Here is a 23,978-nt window from a genome sequence, read left to right as displayed (position 1 = left end):
TAGTTCGAGTGCAGACATCAGCATAGACTGCCCTGTCGAATCAGGTGACCGTCTACTTCTAGACAGCTTGTTCACTCTACAATTTCACCTTCAGCTCCATTTCAATGACTTACAAGCCTCGAGCTCGTCCATGATTATCATTTCAGCAAACCTCTCACCAGCGAATTCTCTTGCGCGAAGGCAATCTGTTCCTACTACTCTCACCGTTATCTAAAGCATGTCTCAATGCCAGGATGTGTCAATCACTCCGAGTCCCTTCTCAAGACAAAAACTAACATTGACTTTTCCAGCTGCAACGAAGTCCCCGCACCTCCTATCGGCTATCGCCATGTATCCCCTCATGCAAGACCCACCGACTGATTATTTCTGGAGGCCAGATCCCCATTATCCAGCCGATACAGCTATCTACTAGCGTCACCGCCTATCTCCAGACCCTCGCATACACTAACCGGCGATCATCGTTCACGCTAACGCCTCCAACGCCCCCGTTCTTCTCCAAGATGACAATCCCCACATGAACAGTAAGATAGTGTATCCGGTATGTATCGCTTGCGCTAACCCACAATTCCAGATGCACCAAACGCTCGAGCCACTCCGATAAGCTGCACGTTACACTATAGCTGCGCGTTTCTGGTATGTGCACTCCAATTCTGGTGGAGGTACAGCGGGGGGAGACGGGGAAGGAGTAACTGCCGACCTGTTCGTGCTCACAGCATGCTACCTGTACATGGTATGATTCATTTGAATTGCCAAGTGATTCCTATGCCATGATACTACTAGTATATAACCCCATTGCAGCTCATCAGGACGAATCAACCTCTCATGCTCCCACTCAGTGATCATCACTTGAGCTGACTCTCTCCCTCCCCTCTCACCATTCTAATTGTGCCCACGTATACCATCACAATGGTATCAACATCCAAATCCGACCCCATCGCCATCATCGGCGCCGGTGTCTTCGGCCTCACCACAGCCCTCCACCTCTCCAGCAACGGCTTCACCAACGTCTCCGTCTTCGAACGAGACAACCAAGTCCCAGCCCGCTATTCCGCCGGCCACGACATCAACAAGATCGTGCGCGCAGAATACGAAGACCCATGGTACACTGAACTGACACTCGTACGTCCTGTCCCCTTCCCTATCCAATCCCATTCTCTACCCCACCATACACACCTAACACCCCTCTCTCAACAGCAAGCCATCGAAGGCTGGAAAACCCCCCTCTACGCCCCACACTACCACCAAACGGGCTTCCTGCACCTCGTCTCCGGCGCCGCCCCCGAAAAGGCCTCGCAGACAATGAACCGCTTCCTGGCCTCAATCCGCAACCACCCCACCTACAAAGGCAAACTAACCACCATCTCCACCCCAACCGACATCCGCAACATCGCCTGGCAACTCACCGGCCCTCTCCCAGGCTGGAACGGCTACTTCAACCAACTAGCTGGATACGCGCACTCAGCCAACGCTCTCCGCGCCGTCTACGAAGCCGCCGCAGCCCGGGGCGTGAAATTCTTCCTCGGTGAAGACATCGGCCGCGTGACCTCGCTGATCTACTCATCCCCCACAAATAAGAAACAAGTGACAGGCGTCCGCACGGCCAATGGCCAAACCTACCCCTGCAAGCTCGCCGTCGTCGCCATCGGTGCCGCGGCATCTACCCTCGTTCCTGAAGCAGGAGGTCAAGTTGTCGCGAAGTCGTGGTCGCTGGGACATGTGAAACTCACTGATGAAGAGACGTCCATGCTCCGCGGCATTCCGGTAACCTATGCCCGCGATCTAGGATTCTACTTCGAGCCGGATCCGAAGACCAATCTGCTCAAGATCTGCCCGATGGGCGGCGGGTATATTAACACGGATCCCGCGTCGGGGGTATCGTACCCACCGAAGACATTGCAGGAGAGCGAGGGGGTGTTGCCGGCAGAGGATGAGAAGAGGATGAGGAGGTTGTTGAGGGAGTCGTTGCCGCAGTTTGCGGATCGGCCGTTTGTGGAGAAGAAGTTGTGTTGGTTTGCGGATACGAGTGATTCGGAGTTTATTATTGATTTTGTGCCGGAGACGGAGGGGTCGGTTGTTCTCTGTTCGGGGGATTCGGGGCATTTGTTTAAGATGTTGCCGATTGTGGGAGATTGGGTGTTTACGTTGTTGAAGGAGAGGAAGCAGGGGGTGGGGAGGTGGAGGTGGAAGGGGGGTAAGAAGAAGGAGGGGAAGTGGGAGGGAGATGTTAGCTGGCGGTTGGGGGAGACGAGGGAGTTTGAGGAGGTTAGACTAGCTCCGGCTCCGAAGCTGTAGACTTGCTTTCTGTGTGGTATGAATTGGGATTTCTTATTGCTATGAGTATCATGTAACTTCGTTTAGTTATCTTCATATATCGTTAAATGGTAGGCTTGAAAGAATCACAGCTACGACAGTGCCAATTTCCAGTTCATCCGGCTGATAATCGTTTGCCAATCGAACCCACTTCCACACTCATGGGGGTTCAAGTCTCGAAACTTCCAGACTGTCTCTGTGGCTTTACGCACGATGGGGATGTTGCTGACTGGCCATGCATGAGCGAGATAAGTGAAGTAGTTGAGGACGCGCGCCCGATCCTCATCGGTGGTGGACAGACAGCCTGCCAGGAATATTGGCCACATTGGGAAGAGCTGCCGCTCCTGGTCCTCGCGGATGACCTTGCCAATGTGATCCAGTAGTTTACCCAACAGTGTCTGAAGGGCTGGCTGGGTTAAGGGGATATCGCAGGCCAGTTGCAAGTATAGGTCGGCAGCCATGCGGAAGCACTCTCCGCAGGTTGTCAGATACTCGCTGTCTGGGGAGTGCTCTTTAGGCAACAAGTCCAGCTCACTCCGCAGTGACATGGCCCGCTGCATCATTTCTCCTTCGGAAAAGAATGAATTGCAGCCATTGCGACGAAGCTTTTGTTTCTGGCTGACCAGGTCTGTTGCCCGGGCGATGATGTCGAGCAAGCTGAGAGAGCAGCCAAAATGGGGCTGGATCTCCGTCCGCTCGTCAGCATAATTGATATCAAGGGTTGTGCACTGTGAGAAAAAGTCCATGCCATGGTCGATCCCAGTCTGTGGCTCTAGCAGACGCTCCGCGTCCTTGTCATGCAGATCGTCATGGCAGCCCGTGGTGCGGAAGAAGACAGTACGAGACTGGAAGTAGCTTCGGGCGAAAAACAAAATCTCGGGATCTATCATGCTCGAGCAGCTGTTTATGATGGCAAAGGCGCCTTTAGCATGACGCACCCAATCCGGCTGGCAGCCTGAGGCAATCTCCAGGGTGCACAGGATGAGACAGGTCATGAGGGCCTCGCTTGCATTACTAACATCTGACAGAGATTTTCGAAGGGACTTCAATGCGAGGGACTTATACGAAAGCGCTAGCTGTTCGTAGTTTATGTGTGTCGGCACTGTTTCGGCGCGACGGTCATTGGCGCTGACGGACAGAACCGCGTAGAGCAACGGTCTCCGTCCGCAGCAGAATGGGACGACAAGAGATCGAAACTTATTTCTCGAATCATCACGGAAGACCCTCACTCTGCTGATTACCTGCAGATCTATGTATAAATTAGTCATGTATATGCCGGTTATTTCTTGGAGCACGCACAATACTGGAAAAGTTGGTGCTCGAGCCCACTGCAATCGACGAGAGGGGATGCAAAGACCGATCCTTCCAGTCTGACCGGGCTAAGTGCGTGGCCATTTAGGTTCTTAGTGCGTGTATCATCTTTCTCTGCGGGTACAATATCTTGGTTATGCTCAGACGATAGCAAGGCGACATCCTCGGCCGAAACGGAGATGAAGTGCCTCCGATTCTGCTTCTTGAGAGGGAGCCGGTAGCCATTTGCTAGAGGCAGTTAGGATACCGTTCAAGCGTAAGTTGCAAGGACTGCCTACCAAGAGAAATCTTAAACCTTAGATTAATCTGTTGTGAGTTCTCCGATAGGTACGGGCACTCGAATCCGCGAACGACACAGTTTCTGCAGGCGGGTTTCTCCTCTGATTTAGCGATTGGTCAGCTCAGACGCTCCGTGGCACTAAGAGCAATAGGTACGAATTGTAGCAGGTCGTAGATCTTACCTCCGCAGCGACGCTTGCGCTCTGAGATACCTTATCAGCACGAGGACATTGGGCAGCGCGGCCATGCAGGCGGCCGGTTGATCGAGCGGATAGACTTACTCTTGCAAGCCAAACAGCCAGTACGACTCCGGACGTTCATTCTGATTGATTGAAAGAGATGTTAGTTAAGAGCAGGGTGCAGCTAGTGAGATGGCAGGAGAGGATTGTGAGTGGTTGCAGCGAGGGGTAATTTGGGAACAGGAAGGCAGACAATCCAAAGGAAGAGGAGCTTATCAACGGTGGCCACGGAGGAGACAGCCAAAATGCGGGGGTTAGCGGGAGATAAGACGCCCCTTCCCTTCTGGGAATGGCGCGCGGCTGCCACTGAGTCCCCGCCTCGTTGCCTTAATCTTTCTCCGGCCTTCCAGGGTCCAAATCACGTAGAGAAGCGCGGGATTGCGTGCTTCACCTTATCTCGACTTACATCTTGTCTACTATTCATGCTGGATATCTTCTTGCGATATATAAGAGTACCAAGTACGTGATACTACTAATACAATCATTATCAATATTGACAGATTGTGAGACCTCACCATCTGCTTCAGCATTGGGGACCTCTTCGGTATTGTCTCTTCCGTAACACCGACTAGCAGTACTCTGTGCTTCTAGAAGGAGATACAGCATACCACAAAAACTCATCGATATACACTAAGTACCACTACCACAAACAATATCCCGGCAATCTGAACATACAAACAATAGGGGCTGCTATTCGGGTCGTCTCACCTTACCCCGCCCTACTCTCCTTCGCCCAGACACTATACAAAGCCAGCCCCATGGGGTGCTCGGCTATTGCTTCATCCACGGGAATATATTTACGTGATAGTTTCCTCCGTAGAATCCGATATGCACGAGCTGCCGATGTTACTACATTTAGTAAACATGTCGACGTAACAGACTTTATAGAGGCGGGGTGGTGCGGAGCCGAAACCTTATCGTTATTATGATTTGCCATTGGGGGCCACGGCTCATCTTATTGTGGTTATGAGGTTCCTTGGTAGGCCTTGGTGGACACCGGGGGTACATTACTTGACCACTGTAGTGGAGGAGCAAGACGTTTCTCGGAATACAAGTAGAAGGTCAATTATGAATCTATTTACAATATAAAGTAGGTGATAGCCTACACGCTACTCATGTTCCTCTGCTCTGTCTTGGGAATCAGAGCGCGGCGGTCCTCATCTCTGGAGTGATGATCAACATCAGCATCCTTATCACCGGCCTCCTCGTCATAGTCATCATGCTCATCAAAGCCGTTATCCGAAGCAAGATCAAAGTCCTCTGCTTCCAGGCTATTATACACCTTGCGCCTGCGCCACCACATAACTCCCGCTCCAATCGTCACCAGCACAACAACGGTCAACCCGCTCGCCAAGAATACCACTGTATTTATCGACAATCCAGAGGGGGTCTCCTCCGAAGGGATGAAGGTAGAATCGGGCTCATCGTAGGCGTCATGAGCAACTGATAGTTCCGCTGTGTCAAGGTCCACGACTTCAGACCATCGAAGGACATTTCCCTGATTGTCCAAGGCTTCGGCCCAGATGTAGCGCCAATCGGTCTCGCCAACTGTCAACTTGGTTTCGAAGCCTGTCCGGCGTGATGCGGCTATTATTTCGCCCTCTTCGTCGACATCGTCGCTGGCTGCTCCCCGGATAACCCAGTTTGCCACCTCGGTCGCTCCGTTCCAGCTAACGTACATGACCAACTCGCCGTCCTCATTTTTCCGTGGTGCGATGGCAGGGTCCCACCAGGGTGTAGCTGACCAGTCCATCTTATAGGCGCGGTAGTTGTCTAGCGCATCGGGGATGTTGTCACTGTGCCACGGCGAAAACTGCACGTCCATGACTGTCTCACCCGATGAGTTGTGCTCTGTAAACGTGGGACACCGGCCCCAGCCAATAAATACGTTGCCCAGATCATCAGCAGAGGGCGAAAGAGGCTGCATGCTGCCTTGGCTCTGAGCTTGAAGGTGGGATGGGTGATGGAATTCGCGCAGGAGTTGGACGGTCGGGGGTGAAGCAGTGTCGTTGATAGCGATGTGCAAGCCGCGCGAGCAATCGGTGTCGCAGACGCCGTGAGAGGTGATCTTGACATGGTTGTCAAATAAGGTCATTTGGGTCTCGTCGGTTCCCTCGACAAAGCGAGCATGATGCTGCCACTGCATTGACAGCAGGGGTGCGGCTGACTCGGCTTCTTTGGCACGGGGCAGCTCTTTGAAATCGTTGCGTTTGCCGCCCATGGTCCATATGATGTCGCCCGTTTTTCCATCGATGAGGTAGACGGCGTGCAGGTGGCGGATTGAGATAAGATAGTTACCTGCTTTGGTCTAGACCATGGAATGTCAGAGGTGTTTACAGGTCGTCGGGTGACATGTCCTGCTCTTACCTTCTGAATGCTGTTCATGTGATACGCATCCCAACCTCTGCCCATAGGCTCGTAGGAGTCCATGGGGTTAATGTGATCAAGAGCCCGCCAGTCGAACAGCACCTCATTAGTCTCAAGGTCGATCTCTTGGAAAATGGAGTCCAGGACCTCGAATCTGGGGGGCGTTATCCAGCCTTTGTCTAAGAAATCTGATGAATGGGCGTTGATGGCGTTGACGCCTGTGACCAAAGCCGTTCCGTTCCCGGTAAATGCGAATTCGTGGAGGTCGCTGTGAACTTTGATGTTTCGTGCCCATATTTTATAGACCAAGCGGTAGGTGTCGTCGTAGGCGAGCCCATAGCCGTCACCTATACCATCGCCTTTCTCACCTTCCCAAAAAGTCAAATACTTCTTGCCGAAATTCTCTTGCACACGGGTACCGAACACATTCTTAAAGGTCCGGTTCATGTAGACGGCACTCAAGTCGTTGGCATCCAAGATGAGCGGCGACGAGAGTGGCGAGGAGTCGTTACCATCATGTTTGATGAATATATGGGACCCTTTCTCAGAGATGGCACTCTGGTCCCATATGTTGACCTGTAGAAGGGGTGCGTATTCGGAGCTGGAGTGAAACTCCAAGTGAGGACGGTGTCCTAGCGCTCCGTCATTGTACTCTTGGTAGTTGGTGGATACATAATCTCCGCGGGCTGTCCGAGCGAAGGCGGCAATGCACGCCCAAATAAGGGGAGGAATCATTGTTAACCCGACACAAGATGTGACAGGCGACAGGGTTTCAGCTCCAGCGACATTGCCGGAAGGAAAATATGAGGTTGAGTCGCTTCAAATGTATTTGGAGGACGCCAGCCATGCTAAAAGGCAGGCCGGGGTTTTTCTTAGGAGGGGAACACACGTCCAATAACGGCTTGACGAACGGATTTGTGTACAGCGGACTCTGAAGCTTGCGTACGCGTCTTCTGGTCATGGCGCCTGTTCTCCAGGCCACGCCTCCCACCCAGGGGTTGCCGGGATTGTGGGACAGCGATCCACGGACAAGAACCGAAGGCTGCTAGTATAGTAACTAACTAGATACTAGACTGGGGTTAATAAAATCCACATGCGACCAGTCCTCCGTGATATTCCGCAGATGCATTCCATTCAGAAAACTGAAAAGAACCGAGATGCCGTACTCTGATCGACATATCGCATCGGCGATTCGCCAGCCCCGAACTGTTGACTTGGGGGATGTTGTTGACCTCGTCAGATTCTGCTGATTCGTGTGCGCGATGGGGCTTTGAGTGGATCCCATTCGTTATCTCCTGGTTCCGTTCGGATATCTCGGTGGCCACTAAACTAAATTCTGTGCTTCAAGGCCGACATCTGGAACTTCCCGGCAACCAATTCGTTGCATGACGTGGCTCATGACGGCCACGAGACACTTATGGAAAATTTTTTGACCGTAGAGGCGTGTATTGATCGGCACATACTTTCTGAATAAGAACAAGCATGGCGTTTGGCAACTGTCGCGCCCGTCAGGGGATAGGCGCCTGTGGTTCCGGCGGAGAAGCCAAGTAGCAAGCGCTTGGCATTGTGAAAGGAGATAACGATTCGCGTTGCCAAACCTCACCGTGAAAGTGTACAGCCCAGGCATACTTCAGTGGGCTATTTATAGAGAATCATCGATGCTGTGGATGTGTATCGGATGACTTCGATCCTCAAGTTCCTCGAAAATGGAGCTATCCAAAACGGGAATGGCCTCACCGCCTGTCCATGTGCCCAAAATGTGGCGTGTCATACTAGGGTTATATATAGTAGTTAGCATGCAACTACCAGGCTAAGGCTGGAAATATACATTCATCTGAACTTACTAACGCCCAAGTCAGGATTGGCTGGGCTGAAATTAAAGTTGTCAAACTAGACAGCGATGTAAAGACAGGTTTATTATAAAGCATGGATCTGATGGATCTGCTAGGCAATGAAGGCTGAGTCCAAAGATCTTAGATACGTGCATGTTCAACATGCAAACTGAACGGTAAACTCACTACCTTGGTATGAGTCGAAAATAAGCTCAGGCGTGCAGTGTCAGTGCACTGCATGCTGTATCAAGACAGGCGGACAAAGAATGTGCTAGTTTTATTTCAAAACATATGCGTCTCACCTCATCCTACCATATTTCTGACGATACCACTTGATCAAGACAGGCGGACAAAGAATGTGCTAGTTTTATTTCAAAACAAATGCGTCTCACCTCATCCTACCATATTTCTGACGATACCACTTGAGAGAGCCCTAGTCCACCCACAAGCGTACTGCGGAGTGGTGTACGCTTCGGTGAGTTGGGGCTCGTTAGTTCTGCAATTCGAAATGAATTATGTTCCTTTGACTAATCACATTTCTTTGGGGGTTCTCTTCGCGTATCTTGGACACTTATATTCACCCCTAATAAAAGTAACCTCCAACCACTACCACTTACTATCTTCTCAAATGGGCTCCAAGAAGCTATCACCATTGAATATCGGTGGCAAGAAGGTGTCACTCGCTATTCGGTCATATATAGCCTAGGTTAAGGTCGCTACTCAACTGTATGTTTTGTCAGAGATAATCTAGGGGCGATATACGTCACGTTGAGGATTCCTATCATATTTGCCACTCCAATTTCTGCTCGAAAACCAATGTAATATGCGTATTGGGTTCTGGGAAGGCATATCACGATGGCAGTGCCTATGTTCTGTTTTATCGGCTCAGTTCAAGATCACTGGGCCACATGGCTGTCACTTATGTGTTGCAAGCGAAAATATTAGGTGTGGTGTGACGCTATCAGAAGAACCTAGCATAACTTGGAAGTTCCAGTCAATGTGGCCCGAGCTATATTGACTCAGCTTCTGCTAGTAGGGCTGGACTATATTCACACCTATTGTGTGGTTCGTGGTAGCAAGTCCAGTGCCATACCCTCTGCCAAAGGCTAAACAATTGCGCGTTGCGTGACCAAGGAAGACCCTTTCGCTTGCGAGTTAAGGCCAGCAGAGATGAAAGATCTTGTAGGTTATCGGAAGCAATACTGGCTTTCAAGACATCGGGACGCCCATCACTATGGTTTGTGCGGTGCCCTCAAAATAGATGAATGATAAATTGAGAAGCGATGAGCAAGGCCGGTATCAAGATAAAGACGAGGAACCTTAGATCTTTGCTTGTCATTTAGGAGATATGTCTTTCTTCCCAACTCCGGTTCGTTGGGATCAATAAAACAATAAAGTGAGTACTTTATATGTCTTCTGCAGTGTAGTGAGTACAACTGTGTTCGCGATGTCCGGACATGCTTGTACTCCGATGACTTTGAAAGTCACGGACAGGCATAGTGAATACAAAATGATAGAGATCAATCATTTAAAGCTGGCATTACTAGCTGGTATGGAAATATAGAGTTAAGGCCTTTGTGGACTATGAATCTGGATGCCTCGTTCGCTCCGATCCGACATAAGAGTAGAGGAGAGGGTGAAGAAAATGGCTGAAGAAGTTGCTAAAAGCGGCCATTAGGCCCTTCCTACCCAGAACAGCAGGAGAAAGCTGCGTCACGCTCAATTCCTAGGCTCGTATTTTTGTCCGAAAACAATGGCGGATGAGGATTCCATTGATTCACCGGAGTGGTGGTAGCGATCTTCGGGCAAGTGTCGTAGCTTCAGGAACATAGTTCAGCAGCGTAAACTTTTCTGTAGAGCGGAAGATGAAAGGTAGTTTCGTGCAGCGTCCGAGGGGCTCAAGGACATGCTACCACTTTGCCTCGTTCGCTTCGATCCGAAGCTCCCGTAGCAATCTAACGGATAGTCTTAGTGTAGAATAGAAAGCAAAATATCATGACTCTTCATTTGTTTGTTTTTCTTCTTGTTATTCGTAGTTAGATACGGGAGGAAGAATATGGGCCAATGGATCAGATGAGGAGGTGAGGAGAGGCCCTGCTTTCTGTAATAGGAAGGCACGTTCCACTAAGAACCCACAGTAATTCTTAGGGAATGGTGACAGTAAGGCAAATGCAGTAAGCAGGGGAAGCTCTGGCGTTTGTCACACATGACTGCTCAGTAACAGGAGTCGGCCATGTGTGATCGGCGGTCAATGGACCAAGTCTTAGTACTCTCCGGCTTCGTTCCGCAGTATACAAATGTCCTTTGGACGATATCTTTTACCATACTATGGCAATGGGTATAGCACGCCTTTCCATAAACGCACTTATTCCATGTTGACTCTTGTTAGTCTTCGTGACCAGAGCGCTGACCACAGCACAGGATAAGAAGATGGCCATGACAGGATCTTGATAACTACATACAAATTGAACAGCTCCCGAACCCTCAGAACAGAACCCCATGTTCATTCAGGAGAAGCCCTTAAGACCTCGCTTAGACAATATGAAAGAGAAAGGCACCCGTGTGTCTCGCACATCCAACACTATTGACACGGTAGGGCTACCGGATTCAAGTCTACCCCTCACTCAACAAGCATCGATCCAAGGACGGTGGAAGCCTAGCCATTATTTTGCCGATGGAACCGCCAGACACGTCAATTAGATCCATTTAGGGACGAATGAAAGCGTAATTCAGCATTGATACATGAGTAAGAATATTACTGATAGGGCCGGTGATCTAGGGGGCACCAATGAGCGGCATCGCCCTGCTCCAAGTGGTCATCTTATCAGTTCCCAAGACATGCTTATCCCTATCATTGAGGGGACAAATGCACCCCGCAGCTTGCGATCCAAGGTATAAAGATACCTCCGGGTATGCCATCAGTTCTTTCATCTTCCAGATCTCTTTCATCTTTTCAACTTTCACATACCATGTCCAACCTCCTGTGCAGGACACCGGTTGGCCAACGGGCACGAACCAGTGTCCTTACAAGGCCTACTCTAGTCCTCCCATCTCTCCGATATTGTGCTACAGGGACCACCTTCGAGAAAGTCCCTAGCATCTCCTCCTCTGTAGCTAAGACACAAGCTCCAGAGAAACCCTCCTCAGCACCACCTCATTCTGTCCTGCCCACCAAGACTCTCCTGCGGTCTCTCCTCGTGACCACCATCTCCTCCCACCAAGCCCTCCTCGTTCCTTGTCTGTCTATTCTATCTTTCCTTACTAAGCCCCGCGGTGCTTTGCTAGATGTGGATCGCAATCCTCTCATCCACTGGTTCCTCAAGAAGACATTCTACGACCACTTCTGTGCGGGGGAAAAGGAGAGCCAAGTCCGGGATAAGATCCGCCAAATCAAAAGCACGGGATTACGTGGAGTTATTTTGACCTACGCGCGGGAGACAGTGCAGGATTCCAGCACGAACAAAACCCAATTCGCTCACAGCCAGGTATCCCAAAAGGCAACCGACACAGAGTCATGCGAGTTCATCGCCGCCTGGCGGGAGGGTTACCTGAAGACCGTGGACATGCTTGGCGAAGGTGACTTCCTTGCCCCAAAGTAAGTCGATCCCCCATATTCCAGGGATTCTTTTACCCGATTTGAGAATGAATCAGTGGATGCTGATCCCTATTATTAGGCTCACTGGGGCCGGACCCAAAGTCACAGAGGCCTTCGCCTCCGGACAACCCGTCCCCACGCAAATGGTCGAGGCCCTGGATGAAGTGTGCCAACGGGTAGTCGAGAAGAACGCCCGTCTCCTCATGGACGCTGAGCAGCACTCCTTTCTCCAAGGGATCCACAACCTCACATTGGACATGATGCGCAAGTACAACCGAAACGGCAAGGCAGTAGTGTACAACACATACCAGGCTTATCTCAAAAGTACGCCGAGCACGATAGCGTCGCACATGGAGATAGCAGACAGGGAAGGATTTACGTTTGGATTGAAGCTGGTGCGGGGAGCGTACATGAGATCGGACCCGAGACAGCTCATCCACGATACGAAGCAAGATACCGATATCGCATACAACTCCATCGTGCGGGGCGTCTTGCAGCAGCGTTATCAGGGTTTCGGAGAATCCGGACGCAGGTTTCCCACCACGGATTTGTTTTTGGCAACACATAATATTGAGAGTGCTGTGGCGGCGCATGAGCTGCACCAGGCTCGCTTACAGGCGGGGCTTCCCACTGGCCGAGTGGAGTTCGGACAGCTACTGGGGATGGCGGATGGCGTTAGTTTCGGGCTGTTGCAGTTGAAAGATCAGAACAGTGTGGCTCCTGGTGTGTACAAGTGCTTGACTTGGGGTAGTATGGGAGAGTGTCTGGGTTATTTGGTGCGGAGAGCAGCGGAAAATAAGGATGCTGTTTCGCGTACTATGACTGAGCATTTGGCGCTTAAGGCGGAGGTGAGAAGGCGAGTTAGGGCTTTCTTTGGGTAGATTGTTCAGCTATGTGTATGGAGTATGACCGTGAATGAATGAATGCAATTATGGTATCTATTCATGTCTCCAATTCAATCAATTACCCCTCCATAACCTTCTACATCATCCTTGCAAAGCAGCAATCCCAGGATACTTTTCCCAACCATGGCATCTGTAGCCGATGCAAGGTGGTCATCCAAGGACGCATAGTTACAACAAAAAGCAACTGAGCTGCAGCTGATAATCTCGACCGTTATCGGCCGGTGAGCAACCAACTAGGTTTTACTAGGGCATACGCTGAAGTGCAGTTAGAATAGCCGCCAGCTTGCAGTGCGCGACCCACCGATATCCGAGTGGATCTGGATGATATACTTCGATTACACTTTGGAGTCAATTGATGCAATGAGGGGTAGTAGTGATGAGGGGTGCTGCCACGCCTTCATTCCTCCCATGTCTTTTGTTTCTTTTTCCTTCAACTCAAACAGTCAATCTTGATCCTTCTCGTGACACTTAATACCTCTGGAACATCACACACACTACCATCTACCTGCAATAGTACTTCCATCTATTCCATCCATCTCACCAAAGAAACCAAAAACAACAACTACATCCAACATGTCTACACCAGAAAACACCCTCGCCATCCTCGGCTGCGGTACATCCCACCTCCCTGCCCTAACCCCCCTCTGCACACTCCCATCCACTAACACCATAACCCAGGAAAAATGGGCATCGCCATCCTCAACGGCCTCCTAACCGCCCAACCCACCACCACCACAGACACAACCAGCACCAACACCCCCCTCCCAACTTCCTTCATCGCCACCGTCCGCAGCTCCTCCTCCCTCAACGCCCTCCAATCACAATTCCACTCCCACCTCACCACCACCCTAACCATCCGCCCCTCCACGGACAACCATATCGCCATCTCCTCCGCCAACACCATCATCCTCGCCTGCGATCCCACCGATATCCCCTCCCTCCTCAGCGACTCAGAGACAAGATCCGCCCTCTGCAGTCCCACTCCCACCCCAAAACTCCTCATCAGCATCGCCGCCGGCTGGACCGTAATATCCCTGCGGTCCCTCCTCTCCAACCCACAAGACCTCTATGTTGTCCGCACACTGCCCAACATCTGCGCTACCATCTCGCAGTCCATCACAGCGATCGAGCTCCCCTCTGAAGAGTTGCAAGCGAATGCAGAGACTCGTGTGCCGGAGGGGCTGATTTCCCTAACGGAGGGGATATTCAATAAGATAGGACGCACGGTGCAGGTGCGGCCGGATCAGATGGATACGTTCACGGTGCTGGGTGGGTCGACGCCTGCGTTTCTGGCGGTGTTTGTGGAGGCGTTGGTGGATGGGGGCGTGGCGATGGGGTTGGGGAGGGAGGAGGCGAGGGTGACGGTTGCGCAGGTGTTGAGGGGTACGGGGGATTTGTTGCTTGGTGGGGAGCATCCGGCGTTGTTGAAGGAGAGGGGGACTTCTCCTGGGGGGTGTACGATGGGTGGGTTGTGTGTGTTGGAGGAAGGGGGGTTTAGGGGGTTGGTGGGGAGGGCGGTTAGGGAGGGGGTTATGGTGGCGGAGGGGATGGGGAGGGGGGTGGGGTTGGTTAATGGGACGGGGAGGAAGTAGATTATAGTATATAGTATTTTGATGATTGGTGGAGAAGGGTGCGGTGTATGTTCAGGTGTTAACGTGTTGTATTCAAGTTGTAGTAGGCAAGGTTGTACTATGTATCCAATTGTATGTCTCGCAGTGTCATCCAGACAAAAAGTACAGAAGTGAAGTAATATCAACCGGGCCCCTCTTTTCACCATAGTTTTAGTAGCATCCCCTGGGACCCGTTAAAGGTGGACAGAAAGCATGTGCAAGAAACCAGACATCGTTACTCATTATCGTGACTGAAGAATATCCCTGACTGGTCCGCTGATAAGAGGAACTGGCGGGATGGGTGTAAGCAGCAGTTCCTCCTGAGAGTGCTGTGAGTAGCTGACTTGTGTTCGATGGATCCCCGCGCTGTAGGTGTAAATGACTGGCTCGCCAATCTGAAACGCTCAAGAAGAGAAAGGAATGTAGTAAGAAGCACATCATGCTTAGAAGATTAAAGACAATTGAAGTATTGATCGATAACAAGGCTCGTTGCAGGATCCGAGTGTGAAGTCATGATGACTTCTCTTCATAGCGTACTCGCAAGTGTCAGTTTCCGGTCGGGATCTGTAGCCCGCTTCATGTCGAGAAGCCACATCGGATATGGCAGAAGCATGCAGCTAGACATCACGCGCAATATTGTGGTGCGTCGCGGGACGCAGTGGATAGTAGAGTACGGGCGTAGAGCTCTTCGCTGAAGACTAGGACAAGTGCCGTAATCGCTGCAAGGCTTCGCGGGGTGTATTGCGAGCAAGGCAAAAGTCTGCCACCATAGACGGCTTCAAGCCTGTCATGGTAGGGTGAAGGATATATGGTAGATGTCACCAGCGGTTGCGCTTGGAACGCATGTGCGGTCGTCGCCGGGACGACAAAGAGTGGCCTGACATAAGAGCATTCAAAAGCGGCTAAGCGATCAAAAATCAGCAAAAAGTGCCTCGTACTTGTCTCTCAAATCATCAGTGTAAAGACTCTGATTCTTCACATCCGGATCTGGATATTCTTCAAAGTTTCCAGTGTCCGCAGGATGATCGACTCGAGGGATGATGGGTCCCTTGATGCGGCGGTAGAACAGGTCATCCCAGTTGATGTCTTCGAAAAAGGGATGCGTCTTGACTCGAGCTGAGCCCCCGGAGATGTAGCCGAGCCGCTCAGTCGGGTTGGTCTTGCAGAGCAACGATATGATGTTCTGGGCTGCAGGCGACATGTTCTGAGGATAACGTATGTGACCCTCGACGATCTGCTCGTATATGCGCATCGGGTTTTGGTCCCAGAATGGCGGCTGTCCGACAAGGAACTCGTATATTAGGATACCTAGAGCCCACCAGTCTACGGCAAGGCCGTGGCCGCTGTTATGAATGACTTCGGGGGCGAGATACTCAGGAGTCCCACACAGAGTATAGGTCTCATGGTCGCCAACCTGTTTTGCGAACCCAAAGTCGACTAGCTTGATATGACCCTCGGCATCAAGCAGGATATTCTCCGGCTTAAGGTCTCGATAAACAACTCCCTCCACGTCATGGAGAAACTCGATGGTTAACGCTATCTCGGCCGCGTAGAACTTGGATGTATTCTCGTTAAAGCGTCGTGCACGTCGTAGGTAGCTGAATATCTCGCCTCCAGGGCAATAGTCCAACTATGACGACATTAGTCTTCCATCGCCATGATGCCACAGGTTTCACTGCTCTGGTTGAGGATTGGTCGCGTGACAGGAATACGGATGAATCTAGGCTTCATACCAACATATATAGATTCTGATCATCGGAGAAGGAGGCAATCAACGTCGTGATGAAAGGATGGCCGGAAACATCTGCGAGAGTCTTCCGTTCGTTGCGGACATGCTCGACTTGCTTCAGCTTGATCACTGTCAAATTTCGAAACAGAAACGGTTAGCCAGGTGCTGTTGCTGCAGTATGCATCGCAAACTACATACCATCTGCCTTTCGGAGTATCTTCAGAGCGTAGACCCTGTTCTTGCGTTGCCTTTCGTCGTTCAACTTCACTAACCACACCCGAGCGAATGTGCCTGGGCACAAGAATCGCCGCCGTCAGACACTGGCTAGGTTGCGCAAGCGACGAAGCGAAGCTTACCTGTGCCCAGTGTCTTCAACAGTGCGAAGTCATTGACGTTCAACCGACGAGTCGATATCCCCAGCTGTTTCTCTTCAGCACGACCAGCGATAACGAACGGACTCAGTCGACGCTGATGAGGCGGTCGGACTGAAGCCACTATCTCTTTTTCCCTCTCGTGAATATCTTCCGACCCCATCTTGAACTGGCTAGTTGGGACTGAGAATCTTTGCATGTCGTTAGCGCATCGATGGTTTTTGGTGACCCAGAAAATGGCAAGGGATCCTGTCGCGGAGGACCGCGGGGAGGGGGAAAGGTGTGGGGAGAAAAACAAGGAGTCGCTGGGGTAGCAATTGGGCGAGTACCGGGTCCCTTAAAGCTGGTAGAGAAATGCAGGCGAGTTATTATCGCACATAGAGATTGATCAGGGGAACAGCAACGGCGCGGGGATTCGCAAGAGGATTTTGCGGGATGGAAGAGCTTTGATGAGGCCGGTCTGGCTCTCTCATCCAGCCGGCGGCGCTACGGGAAAGAGACTCTGACGTTACCGGCCGGCGGGGCAGCCACGGGCCTGCGTGTTCGAGTCCCCTGTCGGTCACCAGCCATCCCCTCGCTGCTCAGCGGTTGCGATCTTTTCGACTAGAAAATGGATATCTAAATCCAAGAATAGAAAGATAGAGAGGGATATAATGACATTTCAAGTAACGTATATGCTATTTCAACACTCCAGTAATGTACTAGTACAAGACACCAGACCTCCCCGGACGAAAGGCATCAATACCAGTGCCAGCGCCAACGACTGAATGGTCCCTAGACAATAAGCAGATTTGCTGCTTCTTGATCGCAATCTGGCTGCACTCATCTGTACAGCAGTATTCCTATAGGGGACAAAAATACGTCCATGGTGGACATGAGTGGCCAAGAACCGGGAACACCAAGCGCAACATGCAGAACCCGCTCAGCCAGAGCTTTTGGAGTTGAGAATCAAGCCAACAATCAATCTATGAGTGTAAGTATGATATGTTGACTGCTCCAGTGGATGTGTACTTACCCGTAGAGACCAAGAACCTCGCCAAAAATCAAGATAAGAATCATACCGACATAAACACGAGATTGTTGCATGTACGCACGAACACCCTGTGTCCATATTAGCACCTGCGCACTCCCATCCAGACACTCCTCGCAATGACTGCTTACCGCATCTCCGACAACACCAATAGTATAACCGGCAGCCACGCCTGCGAGGCCAACCGACAACCCCGCAGCAAGGTGCATGAAGCCACTTCCAAGACAATATCATCAGACTACTCTGTATATAAGTGGAGGCGGAAATCGGGAAACGTACGTGTAAAGGCTCATATGCTTGTTCGGGGGAGGATCCATGTCACCGGCGATGAGGACCGAGATGACGAGGCCGTAAACTGCGATAATACCGGACATGACAACGGGAATCAAGGACTGCACAAGTTAGTACAATCATGACAATGCGGTAGATGCGACATAAAGCTGGAATAGATCCAACATACCTTCATGATCAGGTCCGGCCTGAAGGTTCCCACTCCGGAGATACCAATTCCTGACTTCGCCGTTCCGTATGCGGCTCCCATTGCTAGATGAAGTGAGCTGGTATGTTCCCATAACAATCAATCAATACCCCCAGCTTTCCGATTCGACATACATCCGAAGATCATCTTTGGAGAGGTGGTTAGCGTGTGGTGATCGGAACGGGTGGCGTGTAGTTGATACTCACAGCTGCCGCAATACCTGCCTGTTTTTGGTGAGTTAGCAAACGATACATGTCGCGTGAAACTTTCACAGCGAAGACCGTGAGGGAGCAACTTACGAAGGAAAAGAACGGAGCGAACTTGGGGGAGAACTCGCTGTCCGCCATGATGACCGAGTCCACCCAGGAAGCACGAGGATCAGGAGTGAGAGCAAAGGAAGGGGGAGGAAGAAGAAGAAAAGGAAAGAAACAAAGAAGCGGAGAAGTAAGAGCCTGGATAAATGAGACAAATCCTGGGCCAAAGCAGACAAAATCCGAATTACTATCGTCTCCAGACGTCAGTCAGAAGCAGCCAGCTGGATAAACACGATAGCTTTGGCAGGTCGGCGGAATGAGAGGTTGACCGAAGTAGTCCGCCCGGGCCACCGTATAGGAGAAGGTGGCCTATCCGGGTTAGGAGTGACATGTGCCTGTTCGACCCAACAACCCCCGTGCTCTTCCTTCTCCTAGACTCCTACACGGCCGCCGGTCCCATTCTTCACCAACTTCCCTGGCAATCATAATAACTGACACCTGCCTACTTACTCCCACTAATCCACTACTGCCCTCCCTCCCTCCCTCTCCCCACTCTCTACCTTCAACTCTCTCTCCTTCTATAACCTTAAAAACAACTTTCCTTCCCCCCCTCCTCCACCCACCCATCTTGCCTGGCCTTACCCCCTCAGATTCTTTTCTCTTCCTCTTCCCCAGGCACGCCACCCCCAGTCTTGATCGACCGATCCCGCCCGAGGGAGCATGCTGAGGTTATGAACTTGCAGGGGCCCTGGCTTGCCGTTGCGCTCAAGGCTCCTAGCGCACTTGGATCGTTAACACACCACGCGGTCTCGACACCCTCCCCAGACTTCCAAATCGCACCAACACTGGACCTCCCAAAGGCATGATACATCGAGGGGGCTTTTGTGTGTAGAGGCTTTTTCTTCTCCTATTCGAATTTGATTCTTGTCTTATTTTACTCTTGATTCCGCTTATAAATTATCGCCCCGTGGAGTATCTCATTTTCTTTTTTCCCACCCGCGCTCTCCTCCTTCTCCTTACTCCACGATTCGAAACGATCTCCTCGCGACGCTCTGCACGCTCTCTACGACCGGATTCGATACCCTCCCTTTCTCCCACCTTCACCTTACCCTCCTCTCGCCTCGTGTGATTCACCTTCTTGCCACCTTTCACCGAGATATCCCCAGAGCGAGGAGTAAAGAGGGGGCTACATACACACCATGGCCGATTTAGGGGGTCAGCAAGGCCGGAACTACCGGCCTTACGGGCATCCCTCCGCTTTTCAACGTGATGCTGCATTCTCCGAGATTTTCGGCGGAGCACCGGGACGCTCGCAGACGATGACCTCCCAGACTCCTCAGTTCTCCCAAGATCGGGCCCATACCATGTCTTCACACGTGCCCCATCCGCAAATGCAGAGGGGTCCGCCACCACCCGCGCGCCAGATGCAGAATGGATACCCCCCGGGCCCCCCCAACGGTTATTATCAACCGTACGGCGGAAGCGCAGCTACAATGACCTCTCAGCACCCTTCCCAGAATCCTCCACGACCCTATCCCGGACGCTCTGCTTACCCTCAGCCGCAGAGGCTTGATTCGAGACCGAACCACGGGCCACAATATCCGGATGCAAAGGGTTATGCTCGACCAGTGCCCCACCCGGCCCTGAACTCCGACGCTTACAGATCAAGGTCAATGGCGAGGTTGGGAGGGCCACCGATATATCAGCCACCATCCAGTGGCTTCAACCATACCTCTGCAACCTATTCCCGCCAACAGCCCTATAATGCAGGCGCCGCCCCCATGACACCTCAGGGACGTGTGGTTCCCGAGAGGAATCAGAACGAGCGCTCCATGTCATTGACCACGTACTCCACTGACCGCGACCACGCTCATACAACACAAACTGGACGGGTCATCCCTCCTAGGCGACAGCCTTCCGGCCCCAGTCCACCCCCGGAAGCCTCCTCGTACCCAGCGGATGTGATTAACGCGTATGATGTTAACGGAAAGTCTCGTCCCCCTAGCGATGGCTCCATGAACTCCCGCACTATGTCCATGGCATCCACCGTTGTCCCGGACCGTACTATGAGCATGCAAAGCCAAATTGCTCCGAAGCCCAGTAACACGTCGACTCTTGTCCAAAGCAATTCCCGTCGGAGTAAGGTGCCGCTAGTTTACCCAGCCCTGCTTTCGAGAGTGGCCGATGTCTTCCGTGAGAGGATTACGCTCGCTGAACGGCAAAAGAACGGACTGTCGTATCAGAATGCGTTCTCCGGTGCGGAAGCGGTCGACCTGATCGCCTACATCATCAAGACTATGGATCGCAATCTGGCTCTGCTGTTGGGACGCGCTTTGGATGCGCAGAAGTTCTTCCACGATGTGACATATGACCACCGTCTGCGAGATGCTCCCGGTGAGCTTTACCAGTTCAAAGAAACCATGGGAGAGGAAGCGCCCAGTTCGGAGGTAAATGGAGTGTTCACGCTATTGACTGAATGCTACTCGCCGACTTGCACTCGCGACAGCTTATGCTACTCGATTGCTTGTCCCAGGAGGTTAGAACAGCAAGCTAGACTGAACCTCAAGCCGCAGCCGGGACTCCGCTCGTCTGCCTCCAAGGGCAGTTTGCACGGTGATGACGACGATAACGATAATCAGAAATTGTGGATTAACATGGTTCCTAAGGAGATATCTGATGGCATTGACGACCGCGAGAAGAAACGTCAGGAGATCATTTTCGAGATCATGTACACCGAGCGCGACTTCGTCAAGGACCTCGAGTATCTACGAGACTTCTGGATGAGGCCATTGCGTTCGGCAGGCAATGCTAATCTTTCGCCAATCCCTGAGCACCGACGGGAGAAGTTCATTCGCACGGTATTCGGAAATTGCCTGGAAGTCTTGAAGGTCAACGGCGGATTGTGTGAGGCTCTGAATGCACGCCAGAAGGAGAACCACGTCGTCAAGACAGTCGGTGATATCTTCTTGCAGCACGTGCCACGCTTTGACCCATTCATCAAGTACGGTGCAAACCAGCTCTACGGAAAGTACGAGTTCGAGAAAGAAAAGGCATCAAACCCGGCTTTTGCGAGATTCGTTGAGGAAACAGAACGTCTTAAAGAGTCACGGAAGCTGGAGTTGAACGGTTACTTGACCAAGCCAACCACTCGTCTGGCAAGGTACCCCTTGCTTCTGGAACAGGTTGCCAAGAACACGGCGGACGATAATCCTGACAAGCAAGACATTCCCAAGGCCATCAAGCTCATCAAAGATTTCCTGTCTCGCGTCAATGCTGAGAGTGGAAGGGCTGAGAACCATTTCAACCTTGTGCAGCTCAATTCAGCTTTGAAGTTTCCCCCGGGCGAATATGTCGATCTAAAGTTGACGGAAGAGAACCGTCAAATGCTGACGAAGATGGCTTTCAAGAAAACGCCAACTGACAGTTCTGAAGTTACTGCATACCTTTTCGATCATGCGGTTCTCCTGGTGAGAATCAAGATCGTGAACAAGCGGGAGGAGTACCGAGTATATCGGAAGCCCATCCCTCTCGAGCTTCTGGTCATTGCTCAAATGGACGAGGTGATTCCCAGGGTTGGTGTCGCTAAGAGGCCCTCTTCTAGTCTGCTCTCGAACAAGGCTGCTGCAAATCCACCCACGACTAAAGATGGCCTGCCCATCACTTTCAGGCATCTTGGTAAGGGGGGTTATGAGCAGACTCTATACGCCACTTCTCCTACGCAAAGAAGGAAATTCATCGAAATGGTAGAAGAGCAACAGAGGAAACTTAGGGAGCGGAACAGCAACTTCTACAATAAGACTGTCCTTTGCGAGAAGTTCTTTACCTCTGTCAACAGGGTAAATTGCCTTGTTCCAGTTGGTATGTTATTACTCAGCTCCTATTATAGCTTTCGATGATATGGCTAATGACTTTTCGGCAGACGGTGGCAGAAAGCTCGTGTATGGTACAGACAGCGGCATTTACTTGTCTGAGCGTTGGCCTAAGGATAAATCGGCTAGACCTAGACGAGTCCTTGACGTGAGCCAGGTTACGCAAATGGACACTTTGGAAGAGTATCAACTACTCTTGGTCCTGTCGAATAAGACGCTCTCGTCTTACCCAATGGAGGCTTTGGAGATTAGTGAAAGTCAAAATACAGTCGCAAAGCGACCCAAGAAGATCCAGGGACATGCGAACTTCTTCAAGGCCGGCATCGGACTGGGCCGTCATTTGGTGTGCTCTGTTAAGACTTCGGCTCTGTCGACGACCATCAAGGTTTACGAACCCATGGATAATCTGGCTAAAGGCAAGAAGAAGTCTGCGGTCAGCAAGATGTTCCAGAGTGGCCAGGATAGTCTGAAGCTCTTCAAGGTGCGTCCACTTTCTGTCTGTGTCCTCGTGGTTGGCATTTCTAACATTCAGGGCAGGAATTTTACATCCCCGCCGAATCGTCGTCAATACATTTCCTCCGTTCCACACTTTGCGTCGGCTGTGCACGTGGTTTCGAAGTTGTCAGTCTGGAAACGACCGAGACGCAGTCACTCTTGGATCAGGCCGACACCTCACTCGACTTCGTTGCACGCAAAGAGAACGTCAAGCCGATCCATATCGAGCGTATGAATGGAGAGTTCCTGCTCAATTACAGCGACTTTTCTTTCTTTGTCAACCGCAATGGTTGGCGCGCACGCCCGGATTGGAAGATCTCATGGGAAGGCAACCCTAACGCTTTTGCCCTCTCTTATCCTTACATTCTTGCTTTCGAACCAAACTTCATTGAGATTCGACACATTGAGACGAGTGAATTGGTCCATATCATGACCGGAAAGAACATCCGCATGTTGCATTCTTCCACGCGAGAGGTAAGTCGTTCTGAATCACGTGATGTTCACCTGCAGCACTAACCACCGTCCAGATTCTGTATGCCTACGAAGATGAATCGGGCGAGGACGTGGTAGCCAGCTTGGATTTCTGGAACAAGCCGCAACACTAGGCCCGCTGAAATAAGAAGAAAGAGAGGGGAATACGAGAAATAACTCATGCACATTGACTGCCTTTGACTGCACTTTAGAATGACCCTATGATGGTCGCAAAGCGCATATATCCACTGCATCTTTTTTTTTTCTTTGAAGCTCAGTTTTCGCTGACCTTTGCGGCCACTTTGACTTATTGAGCTGAACCGAGGATCTTCTTTTTATAATACCTCCATGTTATCACTTCGATCTGTCTGTATCAGGTCAGCTTGATCAAATTATCTTTGTACAATGAAGCGCATCCATACCACATGCTTATCCAATCACTATTATCCAATTGGTTGTTAGACTGCGACTATAGATTCTAACTAGTCATGGCTCGAGCCTGGAATGTCACCTCAATCCATCACAGGGTCACTACCTAATCACCTACTGCGCTCTACACTGTCACCTGAGTTATTCCTGGCCTCCAAGGGACCCGGTCACATGGTCCACTCTGGTCTGGCAACCCAATAGCAGTATATGCGTCCCTCCATAGATTTGAAAATCACTCTTATGCCCAGAGTTCATCCACATGATCCTTGGAGAATGGCGAAAATCGAAAATACTTAACGGGACATTTATATTTCGAGGAATTTGTACAGATGGCTTTCATTCCTATGTATACTATGTTCATACTCGTATGCAGAGCAGTCAAGTAGATAATACTACATCTTATC

General features: G+C 51.1%; 8 protein-coding genes across 8 annotated transcripts; 4 read left to right on the top strand and 4 right to left on the bottom strand.

Moving 5' to 3' along the window:
* Window positions 1-906: 906 nt before the first annotated feature.
* On the top strand, window positions 907-2,292 carry AKAW2_11716A (NAD(P)/FAD-dependent oxidoreductase; the record flags this gene model as incomplete). The annotated part of the gene is made up of 1 exon (XM_041684231.1): window positions 907-2,292. One exon carries the CDS (start codon window positions 907-909, stop codon window positions 2,290-2,292), a length of 1,386 nt encoding a protein of 461 aa, XP_041538436.1.
* Window positions 2,293-2,402: 110 nt separating this feature from the next.
* Window positions 2,403-4,221, bottom strand: AKAW2_11715S (Zn(II)2Cys6 transcription factor; the record flags this gene model as incomplete). Its single annotated transcript, XM_041684230.1, has 5 exons — window positions 2,403-3,559; window positions 3,610-3,849; window positions 3,900-4,001; window positions 4,083-4,103; window positions 4,182-4,221. 5 exons carry the CDS (start codon window positions 4,219-4,221, stop codon window positions 2,403-2,405), a joined length of 1,560 nt encoding a protein of 519 aa, XP_041538435.1.
* Window positions 4,222-5,241: 1,020 nt separating this feature from the next.
* Window positions 5,242-7,241, bottom strand: AKAW2_11714S (uncharacterized protein; the record flags this gene model as incomplete). Its single annotated transcript, XM_041684229.1, has 2 exons — window positions 5,242-6,447; window positions 6,507-7,241. 2 exons carry the CDS (start codon window positions 7,239-7,241, stop codon window positions 5,242-5,244), a joined length of 1,941 nt encoding a protein of 646 aa, XP_041538434.1.
* A 4,066-nt stretch (window positions 7,242-11,307) lies between these two features.
* On the top strand, window positions 11,308-12,814 carry AKAW2_11713A (uncharacterized protein; the record flags this gene model as incomplete). The annotated part of the gene is made up of 2 exons (XM_041684228.1): window positions 11,308-11,933; window positions 12,013-12,814. 2 exons carry the CDS (start codon window positions 11,308-11,310, stop codon window positions 12,812-12,814), a joined length of 1,428 nt encoding a protein of 475 aa, XP_041538433.1.
* A 597-nt stretch (window positions 12,815-13,411) lies between these two features.
* On the top strand, window positions 13,412-14,430 carry PRO3 (pyrroline-5-carboxylate reductase family protein; the record flags this gene model as incomplete). The annotated part of the gene is made up of 2 exons (XM_041684227.1): window positions 13,412-13,451; window positions 13,517-14,430. 2 exons carry the CDS (start codon window positions 13,412-13,414, stop codon window positions 14,428-14,430), a joined length of 954 nt encoding a protein of 317 aa, XP_041538432.1.
* A 928-nt stretch (window positions 14,431-15,358) lies between these two features.
* Window positions 15,359-16,747, bottom strand: PKA2 (cAMP-dependent protein kinase; the record flags this gene model as incomplete). The annotated part of the gene is made up of 4 exons (XM_041684226.1): window positions 15,359-16,078; window positions 16,182-16,306; window positions 16,376-16,468; window positions 16,534-16,747. 4 exons carry the CDS (start codon window positions 16,745-16,747, stop codon window positions 15,359-15,361), a joined length of 1,152 nt encoding a protein of 383 aa, XP_041538431.1.
* A 723-nt stretch (window positions 16,748-17,470) lies between these two features.
* Window positions 17,471-18,403, bottom strand: VMA11 (V-type proton ATPase proteolipid subunit; the record flags this gene model as incomplete). Its single annotated transcript, XM_041684225.1, has 8 exons — window positions 17,471-17,513; window positions 17,564-17,649; window positions 17,710-17,794; window positions 17,858-17,970; window positions 18,039-18,121; window positions 18,191-18,203; window positions 18,263-18,280; window positions 18,356-18,403. The coding sequence occupies 8 exons, from the start codon at window positions 18,401-18,403 to the stop codon at window positions 17,471-17,473; spliced, it is 489 nt and encodes a 162-aa protein (XP_041538430.1).
* Window positions 18,404-19,509: 1,106 nt separating this feature from the next.
* rom2 (putative Rho guanyl nucleotide exchange factor (Rom2)) lies at window positions 19,510-23,279 on the top strand (the record flags this gene model as incomplete). Its single annotated transcript, XM_041684223.1, has 4 exons — window positions 19,510-22,168; window positions 22,230-22,660; window positions 22,717-23,148; window positions 23,202-23,279. The coding sequence occupies 4 exons, from the start codon at window positions 19,510-19,512 to the stop codon at window positions 23,277-23,279; spliced, it is 3,600 nt and encodes a 1,199-aa protein (XP_041538429.1).
* Between the last annotated feature and the right edge of the window lie 699 nt (window positions 23,280-23,978).

This window comes from Aspergillus luchuensis, chromosome 1 (assembly GCF_016861625.1).
Source record: "Aspergillus luchuensis IFO 4308 DNA, chromosome 1, nearly complete sequence".
Classification (NCBI taxonomy): Eukaryota; Fungi; Ascomycota; class Eurotiomycetes; order Eurotiales; family Aspergillaceae; genus Aspergillus; species Aspergillus luchuensis.
Note: the sequence above shows the minus strand (reverse complement) of the source record. Positions and strands in the feature narration are given on the sequence as shown.